The 20,091-nt window shown below is 38.9% G+C and overlaps 1 protein-coding gene across 10 annotated transcripts in view; it reads right to left on the bottom strand.

The window, feature by feature from the left end:
- The window catches only part of TRAK1 (trafficking kinesin protein 1), a 707,654-nt gene that overhangs the window by 582,488 nt on the left and 105,075 nt on the right, over positions 1–20,091 (bottom strand). For 6 of the 10 annotated variants that reach the window (XM_075493380.1, XM_075493381.1, XM_075493382.1 and 3 more), the window contains exons 6-15: positions 16,379–16,479; positions 15,464–15,572; positions 13,719–13,797; positions 13,168–13,298; positions 12,553–12,627; positions 11,201–11,338; positions 9,441–9,517; positions 7,175–7,411; positions 5,904–6,220; positions 1,183–1,512 (exon numbers count right to left, since the gene is read on the bottom strand). In XM_075493380.1, coding sequence (XP_075349495.1) covers positions 1,183–1,512; positions 5,904–6,220; positions 7,175–7,411; positions 9,441–9,517; positions 11,201–11,338; positions 12,553–12,627; positions 13,168–13,298; positions 13,719–13,797; positions 15,464–15,572; positions 16,379–16,479 — 1,594 coding nt within the window. Of the gene's footprint in view, positions 1–1,182; positions 1,513–4,974; positions 6,221–7,174; positions 7,412–9,440; positions 9,518–11,200; positions 11,339–12,552; positions 12,628–13,167; positions 13,299–13,718; positions 13,798–15,463; positions 15,573–16,378; positions 16,480–20,091 lie in introns of all 10 variants that reach the window. The other 4 variants (XM_075493386.1, XM_075493385.1, XM_075493379.1 and 1 more) reach the window with 2 other exon arrangements.

Here is a 20,091-nt window from a genome sequence, read left to right as displayed (position 1 = left end):
ATTCAATAGCTGAAAGCACTGAACTGCCATTCCAGTGACAGCTGAGGATACTCTGCACTTCACGAAAATAACAGAAATACTGTTGTCTAGCCCTGAGACAATCTAATCTTCCAAAGACCAGTCAAATAATAAATTATGATCTATTCCAGAAAAAGGAGGGGGAAGGAAGTGTCCTCATTTAAAGTAGCTACGTAAAAGCTAGATGTCTGAAGAAAAAGGAGTTCTGGTAGTTTTCTGATTCTGGACTGAATATAATTCTTTACCAGTGGCAAATCAGCAAATCTTAACAAACACTAACTCTCCTATATAGCTTATTAAAATAAAACACCACCACCCCCCCAAAAAAAAACCAACAACAAAAAAGAAACCACACAAACTCAACGCACATCTGTAGTCTGAGAACCTGTAGCCTCATGCAATAATAGACCACAAATGTCAGTTTAGAGTATCTAATAACTCATGCAGTACTGCGTCACTTAAAAATGCTTAAGTCTTAATATGGTATAAATAGGAAGGATAGAATTTAATAGTGTGGTGAACAGGGAACGAGGGAAATGTGATTATTCTCTGCATAAAAACATCCTCTTAATTCTTTATCTCAAAGGGAATTTAAAAAACATGTAACTGTATCTGAGGTAACTGAATTAAACTTGCAGAATTACTTTGCTAGATTTTCAAGGCACTTCCATTTGTTTCAGCAAAGGCAACTTAGATGCACCTTTTGTCATCATTTAGTCTTTTTTCCCAAAGTACAAAAATCTAAAGCATGGCATCACCTCTTATGAACAGAAGAATATCTGCACTATAGGCATAAAAATTACATATCATCTATACATTATATACACTGAAGAGTGTGCACTAAATACACATACAAGTTGTATACGTGCCACACGGGTTTGTGAACGAACCACTTCCTTTTAGCAGCCTTCTCTTATCAAAACAGAGTAAAATATTGACCACAGATGCTGTTACTGAAAAAAAAGTCAAATTAAAAGATTATTAAAGAAAGGATTTTTGAGCCAATGTTAGAATGGTTATGTTCTAACTATTGCACGCATTAACGCGCGGATGCTACACACAAAGCAATACTATGGATGCTGTTCTGGAGAGATGTGAGAATGGCCCAGTAATCAAAATCCTGTAAAGATGTCAGTTTTACTGGACTTAATGAGTTTCCCTCACCAGACCCCTCATCATCGTCAGTCGCGGACTCCTGCATCTCCTCTGTGAAAGCCTGAGATTGGCGGGGGTTATTCTTGTTGTCTGAAACAGTCACTTGTGCTTGTGACCTCTCACCTGAGGTCTCTGTGTGCTGAACTGGCGTCGAGGTAGTTAGGCCCTTGTAAGAAATGTCACCTGTCTCATCTTCCTCATAGTCATTAAGGCAGTACACTTCGTCCAGGTCCAGGTCCAGTGTCCTGAAGCCCTTAGTGACAACCCCGGGCCTCGGGTCCAGGATCCCGCCCAGGTGAGGCTGAGCCAGCTGCTGCCAGTGATGCAAAGTGGCAGAACCTTGAAAGGGAACACAAAGACAACCAAAATAAATCAGTAATCAATCCAGGATCTAAAATGCAGAAAATCCCACTTCATTTATCCAGAAGACCAAAGGTTTGGGAGCTCCAAGCCTTTAACGTTTCTGGCCTTAATATTTCTTGGAAGACAAGCTACAAGACAAAGCTGTTTTACCTACTCTTCTTCATTTCCAGATCAATATGAAATAAACTGATCACATAAGCACTTAGATAGGTAAAGTCTGGTGGTAAGATGTGGCACGCTTGTGCACATGCACATTCCCTCCCCGTTTATATTCTTATCCCCCTAAATTCACAGGATTAAGTAGGAGTAGAAAAAATTCACATTTAACAGTTTATCTGAGTACCATCACAGAAAGCTCTAAGAGGAACATATACCACATACTCCCGCATTAAGCTCACACTAAGAAAGGTGCTAGAAACATGCTAGAATTTACTACTGGTGGCTAACAGGAGGACAGCAGTCACACAGATTACACAGCAATTTCAGCTTTCTACCATACGTTAGAAAGCCATATCAGCTCCAGGCACGTGTAAGCAGATAATACCTCTGACCTATACATCAAGTCTACATACTTGCATGGCCCCTACCTGAGCCCCGATGCTACAGCAAGTCAGCTACTACATAACTACTGTACCTGTAGCTTCGTCCTTGGCAGAAAAATGTTTTGAGTGAGGAAAGAGGCGCGCTTTACAGAGAAAAGCATTCAATATTCAGTGTTCAATAGGAAACAATGAGTCAGAAACAGCAATGTATCTGATTAAATTGATATATACACTGAAATGGGCCCACTGAAATCAGGGGAGGATTTATCTGATTCCTCAAGTAGTGATTAAACACTGCTTGCAAGGGCCTAAGTTCTCCTATGTGTCCACCAATCATTACTGTGCTGTAACGTGTGACTTAAAACTATTTATTCCAAGTCCTATGACACAAATAAATCATCTTTATTTTCATCTCTGCCAGCTCAAATCCAAGCAGTTTTTGTTGTCTTGTTCCTATCCGCTTTCCGCAAAGCAGAATACTGACTCAGCCAACAAGGTGGCATACAAACTTCTCACCAGTATTCAAAGACCAAGAATGTTCGATATGTTGCACGGTATATGTAAAAATCTAAACCACTGTAATAACTAGGGAAGGGATGGCTCTTATAGACATTATTTTGCATCTGAGAAAAATCCTATGGAATGAGAAAAACTGTCATTTCACAATAAGGATATTGCATTACAGGAAGCTTATTGTAAATAGGAAGTGAACAGGGAAGACGTACTTCTGTAGAATGACTGGGATCAGAGAGTAGCATTTTAATTAAGTCTATCTCACTCTTTAAAATGTGTAATTTTTAGCTCAGAATACTTGGATCTGCTAGATTACTTTGGATAATGGTCCTATTTTTATTTATTTATTTTTTAAGTAATTTTTGAGGGACTAAAGAGGATTTAGACTGGTTGGTACTCTTGAGGCTCAAGAAGTAAAAACGATTACAACCCCAAAATAAAGAACTAATGAAGAAAACATCCCTATAACTTGTATTTATTCCTGAATTGTCACAAAAGTTTTTTTGCTTCTACATAAAAGAAATATTCCAGAATGTGGAGAAGTGCCAGATATTGTCAAGTCTTAAGCAAAGAGTAGAGCTTTGTGGTATGACAATACCCTCACAAGTTACAGAAAAACACCGGAAATCAAAATCTCTTTCTGCACAGTATGCAAGTATAAAATCCTGTTGCTAATTAACTTCAATATGCAAGCTTCTGAAGATGTAATCTTTTTCATCTTAAAGCTAACCAAAATTTACACTCAGAAAAACTCTGCAAAGTACAAGCATTAAATTGATAACATTTTGAATCTTTCCTGTGGAAATATATTCACCAGAATATCTGCATTTTGAGCTTTAACATTGCTACTGACACTACAAGTGACACTACAAGTTATTAGTTTCTTTTGGAAAATGGAAATCAAAGTGGCCTAAGCTTCATCACAAAAAGGAGGATATCTGAGTTTCTACCCACCTCTGTTACTTTAATCTCGATCTCACAAAATGTGTGAAAGGGAGCTTTACCTTTTCCATACAGAAAATTAACGCTAATGCCAAAAGCAATGCAACAATTGTCAACTACCGTATGATTTAAAAAAAAAAAAAAAAAAAATTGAAGGGGGGAATACACCACCTTGGCCTATATTCAGTCCCAGGTTCCTACTAGAGTTTTGTAAATTATGCTATCAGAAAAAGCTGGCATGAGGGAATTAGTGTGCAACAGTGGGACTGCGAGGCTGAAGCGAGAAGAATTTTAAAAGGAAAATAAAGTATATGAATACGGTTTCTGATTTATTCCTGATATCTGCATCATTGCATGTATAGTATGGGGGTCAGAGAAAGCTTGGAAACTCATGATGTGTTGCTGCCACAACTGCAACAAAGTGAGTGAAGACATAATCAGCCCAAGGTTCTAGTTTTCCTGCAGGACACAGGGAGTGCTATTTCCTGCTTGTGGTACAACAAGCTGCAGATGCACAGTTTAAAAACAAAAACCAAACCAAAAAAACCTACCAGACTGTAACTAAAGCAAGTCAAATCAAGCAGTCATTCTACTAGACTAAAAAGGTGCTTTTTGGTTTTGTTTTTTAAAGGTGCAAAAGAATAAGATTAATTTCTTAGTGCTTCTGTCACCCTATTTATTTTACTGTGAGATTTAAAAGATTGCTTTAAAGGAATAGAAGCCACTAACCTGAAATGTATTACAGAACTGATTTTTTTCTTTCCCCTTTTTATGGCATGAACACCCTTAGGAAAACAGTAATAAAAACCGAAGGCACAACCACTGATAACAGTCTGCAGGTACAGCAGACTATTTTGCCCCAGTAGTTTGAAAGTATCCATGAAGTTGAAAAAAAGAAAAAAAAGTTAAATCTCATGAAAAATACTCGGGAAAGAAACTAAGCTGAAGTGAGGAACAGACTCATAAACATGTATTTAATAAAAGGTAACAAACACTAAACTTATGAAAGAGGCAGACACAAACATACTACAAATAAAATGTAAAACCAAACATGAGAAGTACTTTAAAAAGGTGCAATAATTTTAAGGAAAAAAATGACCCAGAGAGAACAATGAACAAAACCAGGAAAAAACACCCAGACAGATAGAAAGATGATAAAGACTTTAAGAGTTTATTGGAAGAAAAAAGCAGATATAATGGGATGGTGACAGAAATCTATTACAGTGGTAACAACCAGTAACTGAAACAAAGCTGGATCATCCCTTCCCTCATGTGGTACAAGAATTTTTACGGCCATTTAAAAGCAGTCATGAAAACAAACTACTAAAATCTGCTAAACAGTATGGACTTGTGTGCTATGGCTATAGTTTCATTTGGATAGGTAGATACAGCACATCACTTTCTTCAGGACACAAGAAAGGTTATTTTTGCTTCTGAATACATGTCATGCTAAATGCTCCTTATAGATGAAATAAATTTGTTCTAAAAAGATGAAAAAGGGAAATTTTGCAATTAAAACACACACAGACAATGTAATGTAACACCAGAGTTCTGTTAAAGGAAAAGAGAGAGAGAGAAACCAAAGCTAAATTATGTAACTAGCATATCTGTGAAGTACTGGAGGAAAACAGCTTCATTTTGTTTAAAACCTGAAGGAATTTACTCAACTTAGCAACAACCTGAAAGGACTGAAGAAAGCCAGGCAGACTGTACTATATGTGCTCTGTCAGCTTTGTTAGACAGACTACAGAAATGCACTTAACTCTGAAATAAAGCCCTAGCCCTGACTACCATCTACCTATATCTTGCCTTCTTCTGAAACAATACATGGAGGAAATTTGACTTAAAAAACCTGCCTCATTTCACACATGAAATCAAAGCCATAGAGACTCATGTGTGGCCAGTCAAACAGCCAATTAAAGTCCAGAGGTCATTTTTAATCACAAAAATAGTCCTATTAGACCAACGGGACTATTTGAAGTAGATAAACGTCTTTCCAGACACTGATTTGCAGAACTGAGATTTGATGAACTAATACTCTTCTTGTTTAGATTTCAGATAATCAACCACCTTCCTTCTCTTAAGTATGAAATGGTGACATTGGGATTTAGGTTAGATTAAGGCTACACTGCTGATGCATGTGTGGCCTGTCACATTTATTTTACTGCCGTGGCTGGAATTATTTCCTAACGTTTTTAAGGCTTGAGGAAAAATGTAGTACTTAGAAGATTTCAAACCAACAGCGTGGATTACTGTCTCTAAAGTAAAAAGAATATGTATTGCAAAGATTTCCTGCTTTCTGGTGATGGATAAGAGACCACAAAGAGTCACTAAGAAGAACAGATAAAGGCCGAGGCCCTTTGTTATCACCTTCTAGTGGTTTCACAATCTGAAGCTTTTCTGGCAGGTAGGAGCGACTGCTGATCGACATTCCTGAATATCCAGTGAATTCTGAAAATCTGGAGTGAGTTCCCAGCGACATGATGCTCTCTGTGGGGGTAACGGAACCACTATGGAGTTCACCCTTTTCTGCCAGTTCCCGCAACTTCCTTTCCTGCTCTTCTTCAAAGAACTTCCGCTCCGAGAGGTAATTCTCCCGCCTGAGGGACAGCCTACGAAGGGCAGTCTCTAGGTCACTGGAGCCTGGAGTCCCCGGAGTTCCAGGCTTCTTCATCCTGTCTTCATTTCTAAAACACAAAAGGGGACAAACACACACACAAAAAAAAAAAAGAGGGGAGGGAGAAAAAAAATTCTTAGAGATGCTTAAAACTTCCACGTGACAGTTTTGAGACATTCACCAGTACCTTTAAATTACTATGTCTGGGAACAACTTGCTACTTGTCCAGAGAGTTCAAAGGCAAACACCAATATTTTCTTTCTCTTTCATACTAAAACCGTTTTGAATCCTAGTTGCTGCCTGGAAACTCCTGGTTGGAAAAGCTGTGCTTTACTTAAGAGCTTCCTCCTACAAGGAGATAAGAAATGCCTACTTGTAGGTCTCTTACTGTTATACAAACTCAAGTAAGCAGGCCACATCTTACAGGACCAATGCTGCAAAGACACCATAATGAGTCACAAGAGTATATTATGCTGACAAATATTCATTGTTTTGAGATATTAAGTTGTTTTTACCGGAAAGTATACACAGCATAGTGTGGAGCTGTACTGGGGGAAAAGACAAGCAGCTAGAAGAGCAAAGTTCTGGTTGGTTTCATTCACAAGTTTTCATATTAGGTAACCTACACACACACTTCATTTATTTATTTTTAGGATCAAAAGAGTTAGCTGTAGCTGCAGCTTAGATGAGAATTCCCTGGCATTAATGTAAAATGGTGAAAATATAATTAGTTTTAAGTGTTGGCCCACAGTTGCAAAGACAAAGCATGGTTTTACATTGTCTGGTGCTGCTGCATCTCAGAACAGGTGTGAGCTGCGGACACTGATACACAGTACTTTCAAAAAGATTTCCTTTTTAAATAAACTTGAGCACTCAAGAACTATAAGCACAAAGTAAAGTAACGGTTGAAGATGTATGTCACTGTGTTAACTGCACAATGTAAGACAAAAAAGAGGAAAACAGAAACACTTTGCCTTTATGTCAGAAACAAAGCAAAAGCAAAGCCCAGTGCTACAGTACTGACCCGTTGTCAGAGGATTCTGTCTCTAGAATGATGCTATTGGTCTTGTTGTCTATCATAATGTTAGAGATGTCTCCCCCATAGAAACTGGAACGTGGAGTGCTGACACAGCTAGAAATGACTGAGTTCATAGCAGAGGACTGGTTAGAGCCTGGGATATTCATTGGTGACGGAGTCATGGATCTCTGCTTGACAACTTGGTTAACATTTCTCACCGTCTCGAAGACCCGCTTCTGATGACTGGTAAGACATACACACAGTTAATAATCACACAGTGCCTTCTTACCTTAAGAAGGAACAGAGAAACAGGTAACAGCTTGTTAACGACCCTTCCTATTCACAGTTTCACCAATCACCTTGTCTTTATAGTTTCTGTAAAGTAGTATGCATAGGGTCCCATACTCACTACAGTCTGGCCATTACATTCAATCCATCAACACAATACTTCCATCATCCTAGAATATTTTAGACAGAACATTTGAGAATTATGTGCATGGACCCTCTCAAATATTAATAAAAATTAAGTGAAAGAGCATTTCAGTACATCAGCTAAAAATGCCTTAAAGCCATTTTGTGGAAATGAGTTTTTAAAAAACAAAATTTATCTGCATTCAATTCTTAACTATGAACTGACTAATTCATTTTAAAAGAGAATTTGAATTTACTCTACTGAGTATCTCTATGCAAGCAAGTCTTGTATCTTTTCTTTTTGAAACAAATTTCCAAGCCCCTTAAATAGCATTTAAAAAAAAAAAGGAAAAAAAAAAAAAGAAAAAAAATCAGAAATATAATGGACCAAGAGTCTAGAGAGAGGCTGTCTAAGACTGGAAACCTAATTTTTGACCTAATTCTACAGTTCATTCTTTATCACCATTGTCCTGATATCATAACAAACATTGTTCATCTGCTTCAAGCCTAAGATCAGACGACACTTCAGAAGAAATTTCTTGACAAAATCAGCTTGCCCTACATCGTGCTACAGAAGTGCCATTGCTGCTTTGTTTTACAGTTCAGCAATGGCTGAACACAAGAACAGCGCATCCCTTCCAGCTTAAAGGTAACACTGCCAGGGTGTAACAATGACAGCATGCCTTATGCTATGTAATTTCATTCAAATTTGTCTCCTTCTGTCCACGAGTGCTCAACAGTTGCAATCTTTGTGTGTAAACTCCAAGTCTATAGCTGTATATCTTTAAGAGGCTGAACCTATGAGCATCTATCGATAAACGGTCTCACAGAGGTTACAGTTACTACTGCTGAGCAAATAAATAAAACCAAGATAACCCATGAAACCAAAAAAAGGGTATCCTTCTTTGGTACACGCATAGCAATATAAAAGACATTCTGAAGAAGTGAAACTATCCTTAAGTTAGATTACTCTGGAAGGACAAAAGGATTCTACGGGGTTTGAGCATGCTCACATCTTTCTGATCTTACATTTTTCTTATCAACATTTCTCTCTGTCAAAACCTCATTTACAATTCTTGGCTCATGCTCAGAGAAGGTTTAAGTATGTGTCAAGCTTTTTGTAAATATCCTTAGAAAGTTTCTGGAAAGTGGCTACTGTACGTTCTCTGACTATCCTTTCTTTGTAAACTCTAACAGACCCTCTAAATAGGATTAACTTGTTTCAAATGAACCATCCCATGCTTTGGATAAACCTATTGGAGTACACGTGCAACTGGTGTCAGTGAGGCCATTTCTACCAAGCTGTATCTATCTATAGCTTTTGGACTGTCACAAGTACTTAACTTGTTTCAAACCACTCTCTTGTTTAATTCAACAGAACTTTAGCACAGGTGTAATGGGCATTACACTAAGTACCCAACCACTCTGAATCCCTTTCTGCACTGATGTTCTCCCTGTAAAAACTGGATTAGATCAATAGTTACCTTGTAACTTCTATTATAACACCTGAAGAGAGAACCCAAGGAATTGAACTCACCCCCTAATCATTAACTGAAGAAACCTAGCATGGTAACACACAAGAAAACAAAGCTTTTCTCATTCTCAGCACTCAAGAATGACGACAAAAAGTTCATATGACAAGGCAAAAGCTATATATAGGCATTTTCTTTTGGTAACTTTAGCAGAAAAATATAACCACCCCAATAACCAGACAATTTATTTTCCTCTCTATCATTCACAGTCTGCCAGAACTATTTCTTTCTAAATCCCTAGCTCAACTATTTCCTGTCTTTTCCTTTCTCATCAAATAATAATTAACTTCAGATATAATCAATTAAGAACCAATTCTTTTCAGTCATACGCCAAGTCAGGAGAGTCGGGTTCATCTAAATGCAGTTCTTTCCTCATTGACCCTTCTATCTCTGCTGCCAAAGAATCCTGTTAAAAATAAGTACAAAAGAAAAACAAATATCATAGCATTAATAGATTGTCATTGCAGAAAATAATTAATTACTTATATAAAATTATTAATAACTAATAAGGTGTCATTCTAGAAAAAAAGAAAGGTTTAAAAATGAAAATTGACTGGAAAGCTGGAAGACTAATGAATATATTTAAATCACTGACAAATTATGGCTTAGCTTCATACTGCTACAGTACTCGTCACCTGAAGACATATAACATCTGTCAAAGATCCTAAAAAAAGTCACAGGCAACAACAGAATTCAGGTGCTCCAGCTTCCCAGACTAAATTCCCTACTCTGTAACACCCACCTTTTGTGTGTAAAGTTTTGCTTAATTTGTTTTCATTTAAAATAAACAGAAGACATTCTTCCCTTTCATAACATTACCCACCAACGCACAAAAAAGACATGGTTCTTGGCATAAAGCATTATATACTTCCCCCATAGGGTTAAAGGTGGCAGGCTATCAATTTTCCACTGCTGGTCAGTAAGCTTTACTGTCTAAATGTAGTTGAGTGCAGGGTCTAAGCATCAAACATTCACAAATCTAAATGATCTTTGGTCCTATGATTCAACATTTGAAAATCATTTTTATACAAAACACATAAACCTACCTCAGCACAAGCATACTTTTCGCAGCTTTCAACTGTATTTGTGCAAGTACAACTTGTATTATTAAATGTCTGCACTTTGAATTGGCCTGTGTTCAGTCTCAGAAGGGAACACAAAAAGGCAAGCTAAGCCTTTGTTGACAATTTACTTCTTGTGAGCACAAATATAATCTGTGTTCTTCCTCAGCAGTTAAGATGAGACATGGCTAAAGACAAGGAGGGCCAAATTCTGCTGCTTGCTTACGTTAATGTAATCCAAAAGAATCTTCACTGATATCATTGCCCTCAGAAGTAATGGAATTATTCTAGAGATACACAGGCAAGCAGAGCCAGGACTGAACTTACCTAGACATTCTTATCCACTCTTTTTTTCTCATTTGGTTGGGGGTACTGCATATTCCCCATGCTTTAAACGTACAATGTCATAATCAAATGAAACTAGGTAAACAAAGTTGATAACACCAGTAACACTGCCATAATTGATGTTGCCATAATACATATTAGCAACAAATATTCTTTTAATGAACCACTGAATTTTCAGTGACCCTAAAACAAGAATATATGTGTAACCTATTCAAGTACTGAAGAACTAGAATGTATATCATAAGTGACTAGAAGGATGCCATGTTCGGAAACCATTAGTTATGTTACCAGGAAGTTACAACTCCAAGGATATTAGAGAAAAACAGGAAGTTCCTACTGAAAATCAGCCACCACAGTACAGGAGATGCATTAACAAAGATGTACAGAACTGTGTAACAACCTATTAATGATACCCATGATTTACAGCATACACACAGCTGGCTGCAGGTTGTATATAGAACTGCAGCAAAAACAAGTAACTGCACAGCACCACTGTTTCAGAACCAGGTATGCAAAATTGATGACTTGGTTATTCTTTAGCACTGTATAAATACTCATTTCACCCATGCTCATGTCTGGGCCTAGCATCCCATCCCTGAAGCTGTAAGTCAGATGCAAACCTTCACACTTCCTTTGGTTGGTTGTTTTCTGGTGTGCGCAGTGTCTTTCTTAAATCTGCTTACCATAGGGAAGAGACCGAGAGAGTGGTACCGACGTGATATGGCATTTGGCATAGTCTTGTTCCTAAGGTTTTTCAGCTCTTCTTGAGCCTCATGAAGCATTTCCATACACTCTGCATACTTGTCTTCCAGCTCCCGCAACTGGAACATACAGAAAACAGTCCAAGACCTTATGGGCTGCACTACCATCACAAAAAGCCTGCAAATTCTTTTCACACTGGTAAAGGATAATGGTGTAGGGAAGAATACCCCACTTTAAAGGAAAAGAACTCCAAAGAGCAAATACCATTGAAAATAATAAATAACATGGATTAGTAACAGGAAGGGCCGGGAGGGAGGAACTGCTTGCTCCATTTCCTATCCTACTTATCTACATGAAGCCACGGAGAAGATACAGAGCTAAAAGTATCTTTAGTCTGATCAGGTATAGTGCCTAATTACTGCCATGAGGACCACAGTAGCAAACAGCACAGGGAAAGGACAAGACATTTCACAGTGTTCCAAAGGACTTAGGAATTTTAAGACCAAGACTTACATACATACATATATATATATATATACACATATAACCTCCAACAGCCTAAGACCATGCCTTATTTTTAGCTTGACTTTCTCAGGAAACACATCTTATGTAATCACCCTGTCTGCAGATGTCTGTGTACCCTCATAGTTTGAGATCATCAGCCATTTCCACCAAGCTTGGCAAAAGGGCAGAATTCTGAAATACCACATTCCTACAAGTTTCATAAAAATAAGCTACCTGGCTTAGAAACAGAGAGCCTGTTAATGTCTTTCCCAAGAAAGGGATGGAGAAGTATGAGCTCAATCTTTGTGGAGCACCACAGATACAAAAGGCTCAGCAGCAGGAGAAGTTTCTATGAGCATTCCCACCTTCAACACCACGTATTCCAAATGCAAGACATATCATAAGGGGATCAAGCTTTCTTCGTTCTGTTTCGTCCATTTTGTTCATGTGAATGTAGCACCCAGAAGACAGCCAGCAATCCTGGACTGTCTTTGGTTATTTGCTGAACAAATACAGTATGAATGAGCTCTTCCATGTTATCTCACTGTTCAAAATAGGCTTAAACTAGCAGCCTAGAGAAGTCAACCTCTAAAGGGGTTCCTATATAGCCCATAAGCTTCAGTTTTTCAAAATGTGTGCTAGTTGAAGGAGAAGAGAACAGCAAGGAAAAGGTTTTGAACTCTACCAGGAACATAAATGTTCTTTCATTCCATATACATAGGCAAAATTATTTAATACTTCTGATCCAGCTTAGAATAAAACTCCCATGGTAAAGAGAACGGCCATTGCCCTACTACTAAATTATTATCATACTAAGTAATATACTCACTTCTGCTGTGAGCTGTCTCTGGGCATCTTTAGCTGCTCCCAAATGCTGGATAAGTTCCTCATTTTCAACTGCACACTAAAATATACAAAAAAATGTTAGAAATACTGTGATGTTTTGTCCTGCGATGATGTTTGTATCCTACACTACAGGTAAGTAGGAAAATGCCAACTTTTCTCAAGACCCTTCCTGCACCAATATTAGCCCACAAATGTCAGTTTAAAAACATTTAAACAACACTTTAAAATGTTAACACAAGAACACCCAGCATCAGTCTGTGCCCTGCTAAATGAACCTCCAAGACCCTAAAACTAATGAGTAGGTGCCCACTGAAATACTTGTACTGACATTCTTGTCTTACCGAAGTCATTTAGTGCAGAATTTCACATCTAATATTTAAAATAAACTTAACTATTGTATTTGATATAGCATATATGCATCTTTTAATAAATCGATGCTTTCTAGTCAAGTATGCTAGATATTAAACATCAAATAAGGTCACCCAGATAAGGAGGGTGGAAAATTTCCTTTAGGCTCTTGTATACAGAGGATTGTAACTTGTCTTCCAGCTACAACAATAGCAAATCACAACAGCAGTCTTGCAACTGGATTCCTTACAGCTTTTGCCTTTTTCTGCAGATCAACTATCTGAGAGAGAAGATGGGTGATTTCTTCCTGCTGCCGGGCAGCATCTTCAGTTTTCTTTGCTAACTCTTCGGAGATATTGGCAATCTGGATGTTTGCATCCCCTTTAAGATAAGCAATTACAATTAACATTACAAACCCAAAAGCAGAAAAGTAAGCAAAAAGATGTTCTTTCAGAACATCACTTGATTCAGCAGAATCCTTCCCCAATACACAGCAAGGTATTTTTGAAAAACAGCAGTAGGACACAAAACCAGAAAGACAAAAAGCGCTCATGCGGCAAAGGAGATTGTACTTTCCCTTAACAATAACATTTTCTATACAAAACTATTTTACAACTGAGAAAGATTTAGCTTACAGCCAGAATTTTCTGCTGTGAAATTTCAGCCAGAAATTTTCTCCTCACAATCATTTATATAAGGAAAATAAGTACCACAGAAAAACACAACTGACTGATCTCAGTTGTCTTTTTTTTTTTTTACTGAACAATCTCAAATGAGAAGGGAAAAGAAATAAGGACATACTTAGTTCTTTTACACAGTCATTGACAAGCTGTTGTTCTTTCTCTTCGTAAGTAATTGTTTCAGTCTTCAGCTGACAGGCCTATTCAAGAAATCCACATCAAATATGCTACATTAGCATGTTTGTTCTTTGCCAGTCTATTGCTGCATTTCCATCTGTTTCATAAAGACAAGCTTTTCTAATCACGCCTCCAGGAAGATGGTGAGAAACTACAGGTTTTGGCTGCCCTCCCTCATGTTCTGGAAAAAGGGGCCAGGTGAACATTCAGCAGAGACATTACTGCATGGAGAAACTTGCATCATTATCACCAAATCCCCACTAGATGTCACCTGTGTATTTTGTACTTAAAATAAAAAAAAAGCCCTGAACATACAAAAGACTAGTATGCAGAGCTTGATCTGGTCACCTGAACAAAGCTAGGTATCATCACAAACTAACTAAATGCTTGGTTTAAGTAACTGAATTAAACATTCAAGTATTTAAAAAACATTCAGATAGTATTTGAAAAGTTCTGGCACTGTAACCATGTATCTCATAAAACCTTAGCGCTACCTCCTTCCCTGCTTTGTGTTTTCTGCTACGATTCTAGGATTGCCAAGAGGAGCATGGCTACACCCAGCTGATTCTGTCTGGCACCACCTCTGTGGGTCTGTAGTCTATTCCCAATGCTGGGGGCATGCACAGACACTCACAGACTGCATCTGTAGAGAGATGTGTAGGCTCACAGGTTGCAGATTTGGCTCCACCCTGTGCCTCACTGGCACAGACTGCATCTCCCTGGAAGGGAAGTCAGCACTATGTGGGGTTCTCCTATCAGCTCCTGACACAGTGGCCCTCTCAGTTCTAGCCCTACCTTCATTACTCTCAAACCATTTATTGCTCATCTTCCTTGCACAGCTTCTGAATGAAGCGTACAGCACTCTCCACTATGTGGTGTCTTGTCCAAAGATGTGACACTACCTATTTGCAATGGGCCCTGCATTTGCAGTAGAAAATGGTAATGATACTCTGTTTTCATACATTCATTCTTAGCTCAAAAGTATTTCTTCTGCTATACTCTGCTACATGTTTGCAAAATGGTAACACGCTCCCAAAGATTAAAAGTTGCATTGAAAATTAATATAAAATTATTCATAGGATATTCAATTATGAAGTGTTATTTCTGACAGACAGGGAACAGTAAATAAAAATTTTAAAATGGTGTTGTCTGTGAAAAACAGAAAAAGTAAATTTATTTTATTTCTGACTGTTGCTAAACAAACAGTCAGAAATACAAGGCAAGAAAACCACATTCAACTTAAAATATTAACAACCTGACTTGAAACACAAATTGAAGATATTTAATGCAAATTTAGACTAGCAATTTTTATTTTGACAAATGCTGAATTTGTACCAGAGAGATCATGCTCGCCTGCAAGCTTTAGATCTGCCGCTAATGTCACCCATTTCTACCAGGTCAGCCCTTTAAGACCTGTTTCAAAGTGCAGTGCTCCAAAACCTGCCCATGCTTCTGCACATGCTTTTGGCAAGGAAACTGCTTTGCATGTACCTTCCATGTTCCAGCCTTTCCTTCATTTAGAAGTATAAAGGATGGTGATTAAACAACTACAAAGAGATCTGTGTCACATGCGGAATTATATACTCTTAATTAGACTCTCTCAACTTTTAATGCACACTTCTCAATACCTACATTCTGGCACTTAAATGAACAACTGTATTAAGAAAAACACAAAGGGAGCAATTTCACCTCAGATCTAAGCACAACATTCTCCTCTTCAAGGTCCTTGAGTTTCTTTTGAAGAGAATCCAAATGAAAGTAGTTCTGGACGGAGGAGGAAGATTCATTCCTCTTCAACCTTATAACAAAAACAACAGTTTTAACTCATTTTTACCTGTATCATGGCCAATCTCACAGGAGAACAGACTGAACACAGAGGTCCCAAAACCAGTCAGAACCACACAAAATACAGCTTTGTTCATGGCATTATGTTTGGGCAGCAATGTATCTGCAGTGATTTTTAAAAGAGAACATTTATTTATTATTCCCCACACTTCCTATGGAAAAGTTATGCAGCCAAAGCTATGAGAAAGGAAACCACCTTACTACAGGGAGCAACCCAATAGCTTCCTGATTAATGCTGCACATGCTTCACCAGAATGCAGCAATAATTTTGCAAGCAAGGGCAGACAGCCCCTCAGAGCCTGCAATGCTGTTCAGCCAGCTAATTGCCCAGAACCCATGCTGTAAGGCATGCTTTATTTCCTTCCCTCTGCTTGGAACTTTTCCATAGTGCCCTCAGGCCCTTCAAGTGCAAAGGTCACACATGTAGCACGCTCTAGCACAGCATGCAAAGGTATGTGGTGTACCGGGGTCCTGTAAGTGTCTGCCTCACCACCACAGTGACCCAGCTCCTGTGAAAGTTACAGTGCTGTGTCAGCAGACTCCCCATGCACTTTCCCCTCCTGACTCCTGTTGGCACCAGTATAGCCAGCTGGTCCAATGCAAATCCTTCCAGCCGGTGCCATGCATGAAGTTCAGAGTCCCATTTATAGTTCCAGCCAATACAGGGATCATTTTACTACTTTTCAGAGCTATTAAATTGTCCAAACTACCCCTGCTCAGTACCAGAAGAAGGTTCAGTGTTGTAGATTGATAACTTACGGGGTGGAACAGATGGACTCCGGCTCACTTTCTTCAGCAGCACTGGTATAGAACTGGAGCAGCTCATCTTTCATGGAGAGCTCATGCCGCAACTGAGAAACCTGCACAGAGAAAGAGCTTGCAGATCAGTAAGTTGCTTTTCTGGCACTTTCTTAAGTAAACCCACTATAAATTAGTTAGTTATTCATCCTCCAAGCATCACCTTCAGACTACATCAAGAGGACAAAACTGAATAGACCAGAACTAGTTCCTTTATTTCTTAGACAGAAGGAAAAGGGAACCTTTTAAATTAGCCATTAAATGTTCTTTTTTTATGTTCAAATGTTCAAAAATGCAATTATCCACTGCTATTAAAGAAGGTGAAAGAGAAACATGTCCAAGATGAGCAATCCTGATTCACTATTGCATTAGTCTAGATTCACATCCACAGAAATGGATATACTGCAGTGATACTGCAAGAAATTAATGTGGCACAATCAAGACAAACATCACTTTCCATTTTATGTGACGACTGTCACCATCTGGCTTGGATACAGACTTTGCAGACCTCAGATACGGACATTTCTTCCTCACCAAGAGACTTCAGACAAAATTACTAAAGCGCTTGTGTAGTGAGGTTACATTTGCAACTCAGTTGCTTGTTGAGCCACAGAACACCACCATGCAGGGGCAAGCTGCCATTCTGAGGTTGCTGCAGTGGTAGAGGCTACAGTCAGTTTCTGGGTGTAGTTTGGGCTTTTGATGACTCCGAAACATGAGTCTAGTAAAGCAGTATGTGGGAGTCCCATACTTAGTTCACACATGTAAAAAAAGGAACAAAACATCAAAGAAACAAAAAAATTGGGTGGTTAAGATACCCTGTAATTGTGAGCTCCACAAACTTAAACTTGATTAATTCATACTGTGATTCTCCAAGAAAAGGGTTAAAAGCCCAATTACAGAGTAGCACTTACCCCACTTCACAGCTGCAATTTAAGACTTCAGTGGCAAGAGATTAATTTTTATTTTCCTTGCATAGCTATAAATAGCATAACCAATGAGACAGATCTGTTCCCCTCCACTTGCACTGCAAGACTTGGCCCTCAGTTTTCACTTTCCAATGCACAAATTGCAGAGCACATTTGTTTTTCTTAGACTTCTGCTTTTTGTATTGTAGGCATATTTATATTTGTAGTTATTACTGGCAAAAAACCCAGAGAATATCAATAAAATAGGTTTAAGCTGCATTTTCATCAAATAAAAAGCAGACTCAATGCAATAAAGCACTTAAACTGTGCAGAATTTTAAGCAAACAAGGTAATTTACTTTAGTAAGGCTATTCTGTGTAATCAGAAGTGCTAAGGCACCAAGTCCTCCTGAGACATTGGTTCTAAAATGCAAGGGGGGAAAAAAGCCCCAACCAACCACATTTCAGAAAACCACGAAACAAAATCTGTGCCTTAATTTTGGGAGGTTCACTTTCGCCATTTCAGGAAGGGCTAAAAAGCTGAGCCAAAAATAACAATTTATTTCCCTCCAGCACATTATGGCTCAGCCTCTTTAAGTAGCAAGGATTCAGATACCGTCAGTGGGTGGGCACTAGATCATCTCCAGCTTTTGCTACACTTTTTCCTCTATGAATTAAAAAGACTCAGGATACTATTTTTACTGCCATTTCCAAGCATTCCAATTCTCCAAAGGAGGGTGAACAGCCAGAAAGGGTGACCTTTTATGGGAATGGGAACAGGACCAGAAGCAATTGGGCACAAACTGAAACACAGGAGGTTCCCTCTGAACATCAGGAACAACTTTTTTACTGTGAGGGCAACTGAGCACTGGCACAGGCTGCCCAGAGAGGTTGTGGAGTCTCCATCTTTGGAGATATTCAAACACTGTCTGGACATGGTCCTGAGCAACTGGCCATAAGTAGCTCTGCTTGAGCAGTGGGATTTGGACATGATGACCTCCAAAGGTCACTTCCAACCTCAACCATGCTGTGAAATGTGAAAACAACTCACTGCAGTAACTTCCAGCAACACTTCCCTCTGACATAGCATTTTGTGGTGTGTTGACCCCAGCCAGCAGTTAAGCACCCACGAGCTGAGCACACGCTCTGCCCCCACAATCCCCACAGGATGAAGAAGAGAATCAGAAGCACAAAAGCCAGAACAACTCATGGGCTGAGATAAAGACAGTTTAATAAGTAAAGCAAAGTTGCTTGTGCAAAGCAAAGCAAAGCAAAGCAAGGAATTTATTCACTATTTTCTATCAGCAGGCAGATGTTCAGCCACTTGGTGGAAAGCAGGGCCTTCGCACATGTAATGGTTACTTGTGAAGACAAACACTGTAACCCAGCTTCTTTCCTCCCTTCCATGAGCTTTTATTATTGAGCACAACAACATAAGGTATAGAATATCCCTTTGGTCAGCTCAGGTCAGCTATCCCAGCTGACAGTCCCCTCCCAGTCAGCTATCCCAGTCCCCTCCCAACACCTTGCACAGATGGGACCAGAGTGGGGCAAGGGCAGAAAGAGAGAGAGTGTCTTGATGCTGTGCAACCACTGATCAGTAATAGCCGAAACACTGGTTGTTATCAGCACCCATTTAGTCACAAATCCAAAACACAGCACCGTACAGGCTGCCATGAAGAACATTAGCTCCAACCCAACCAGACCCAGTTCACATTTTTACATTGCAAATCACAGGATTTGTTTTATGAACAGAAAGGACCTCTTCTCCATTTTTCACAAGCCACTGCAACATGTACCCTCTGGAGTAAACACTACCATGCTACCCCTGCACAATGTACTGTTACCAAGCAATATGGACTGAGCCCTTGTCCCACAAGGGACAAGGGCCATGAACTGTCTCCTTGCTTGCTTCCCAAGACTTCATCTGTTCAGGCTTTTAATTCACTCCACCACCCTGAAAGCTTCACTCAGCTTCAGAACTATGTCATGAAATAGCTGCACCTATCTTAGAAACAATTTAAGGTAGAAGATAAAAGGATCCTCACATACAGCACAACAGTTTAAAGACATGGGACCTAGCTTGCAGGAACAATCCTTACTGAATCATGAACAACTGTTTCAAGAGTCCAGCTGATTGTTTTCCTGACTGACAGTAGCTAAATGCTTAGCAGGTTGGAATTATTCACTTATAATGAAGACCCAGTTACACTGTATGTAAATAACATGGATGCAAGTACCAAGCCAAAGAGCATTTCTATCTTTCCAACACTACCTTCTACTCCAATAGACCAAAACCAATGTTCCCTTTTTTAAGCCACCATTCCTTATTATAATTCAGCTTTTCCTTTCCTCCCACTTTACACAGAACAAAACCAAATCTGGAAAAGACTTTAAAACCAGCTATCATCAAAACACAAACTCTGATATGTGACCTGGAACTAGAACAACAGGACTAAGAGGGCTGTATTACTCAGATGTTACCAGAGGTTTGAGGTGGTGTTATTTGAGGACTGGCACTGTGTTTGAAGTGCTGCCTTTTTAGCTTCAGAAACACATGACAAAATCTGAAGAGGGAAAAGAAGCGTAAACTGGGAAGTTTAGAAAGATTAGGAGAAGCTAAAACCTAATGACCTACTCCATTTTGAACACAGTTCACATTGTGACAGTTTACATTGCTTTGAGAATGAGCTCTAATTTCAAAGGATGTAATATTAAATTGTAGGTAGCACCATCTCAGTGAAAAAGGACACATCTTGAGATTGGA

Source organism: Mycteria americana, chromosome 2 (assembly GCF_035582795.1).
Source record: "Mycteria americana isolate JAX WOST 10 ecotype Jacksonville Zoo and Gardens chromosome 2, USCA_MyAme_1.0, whole genome shotgun sequence".
NCBI lineage: Eukaryota > Metazoa > Chordata > Aves > Ciconiiformes > Ciconiidae > Mycteria > Mycteria americana.
This window is presented reverse-complemented; position numbering and strand designations above follow the sequence as displayed.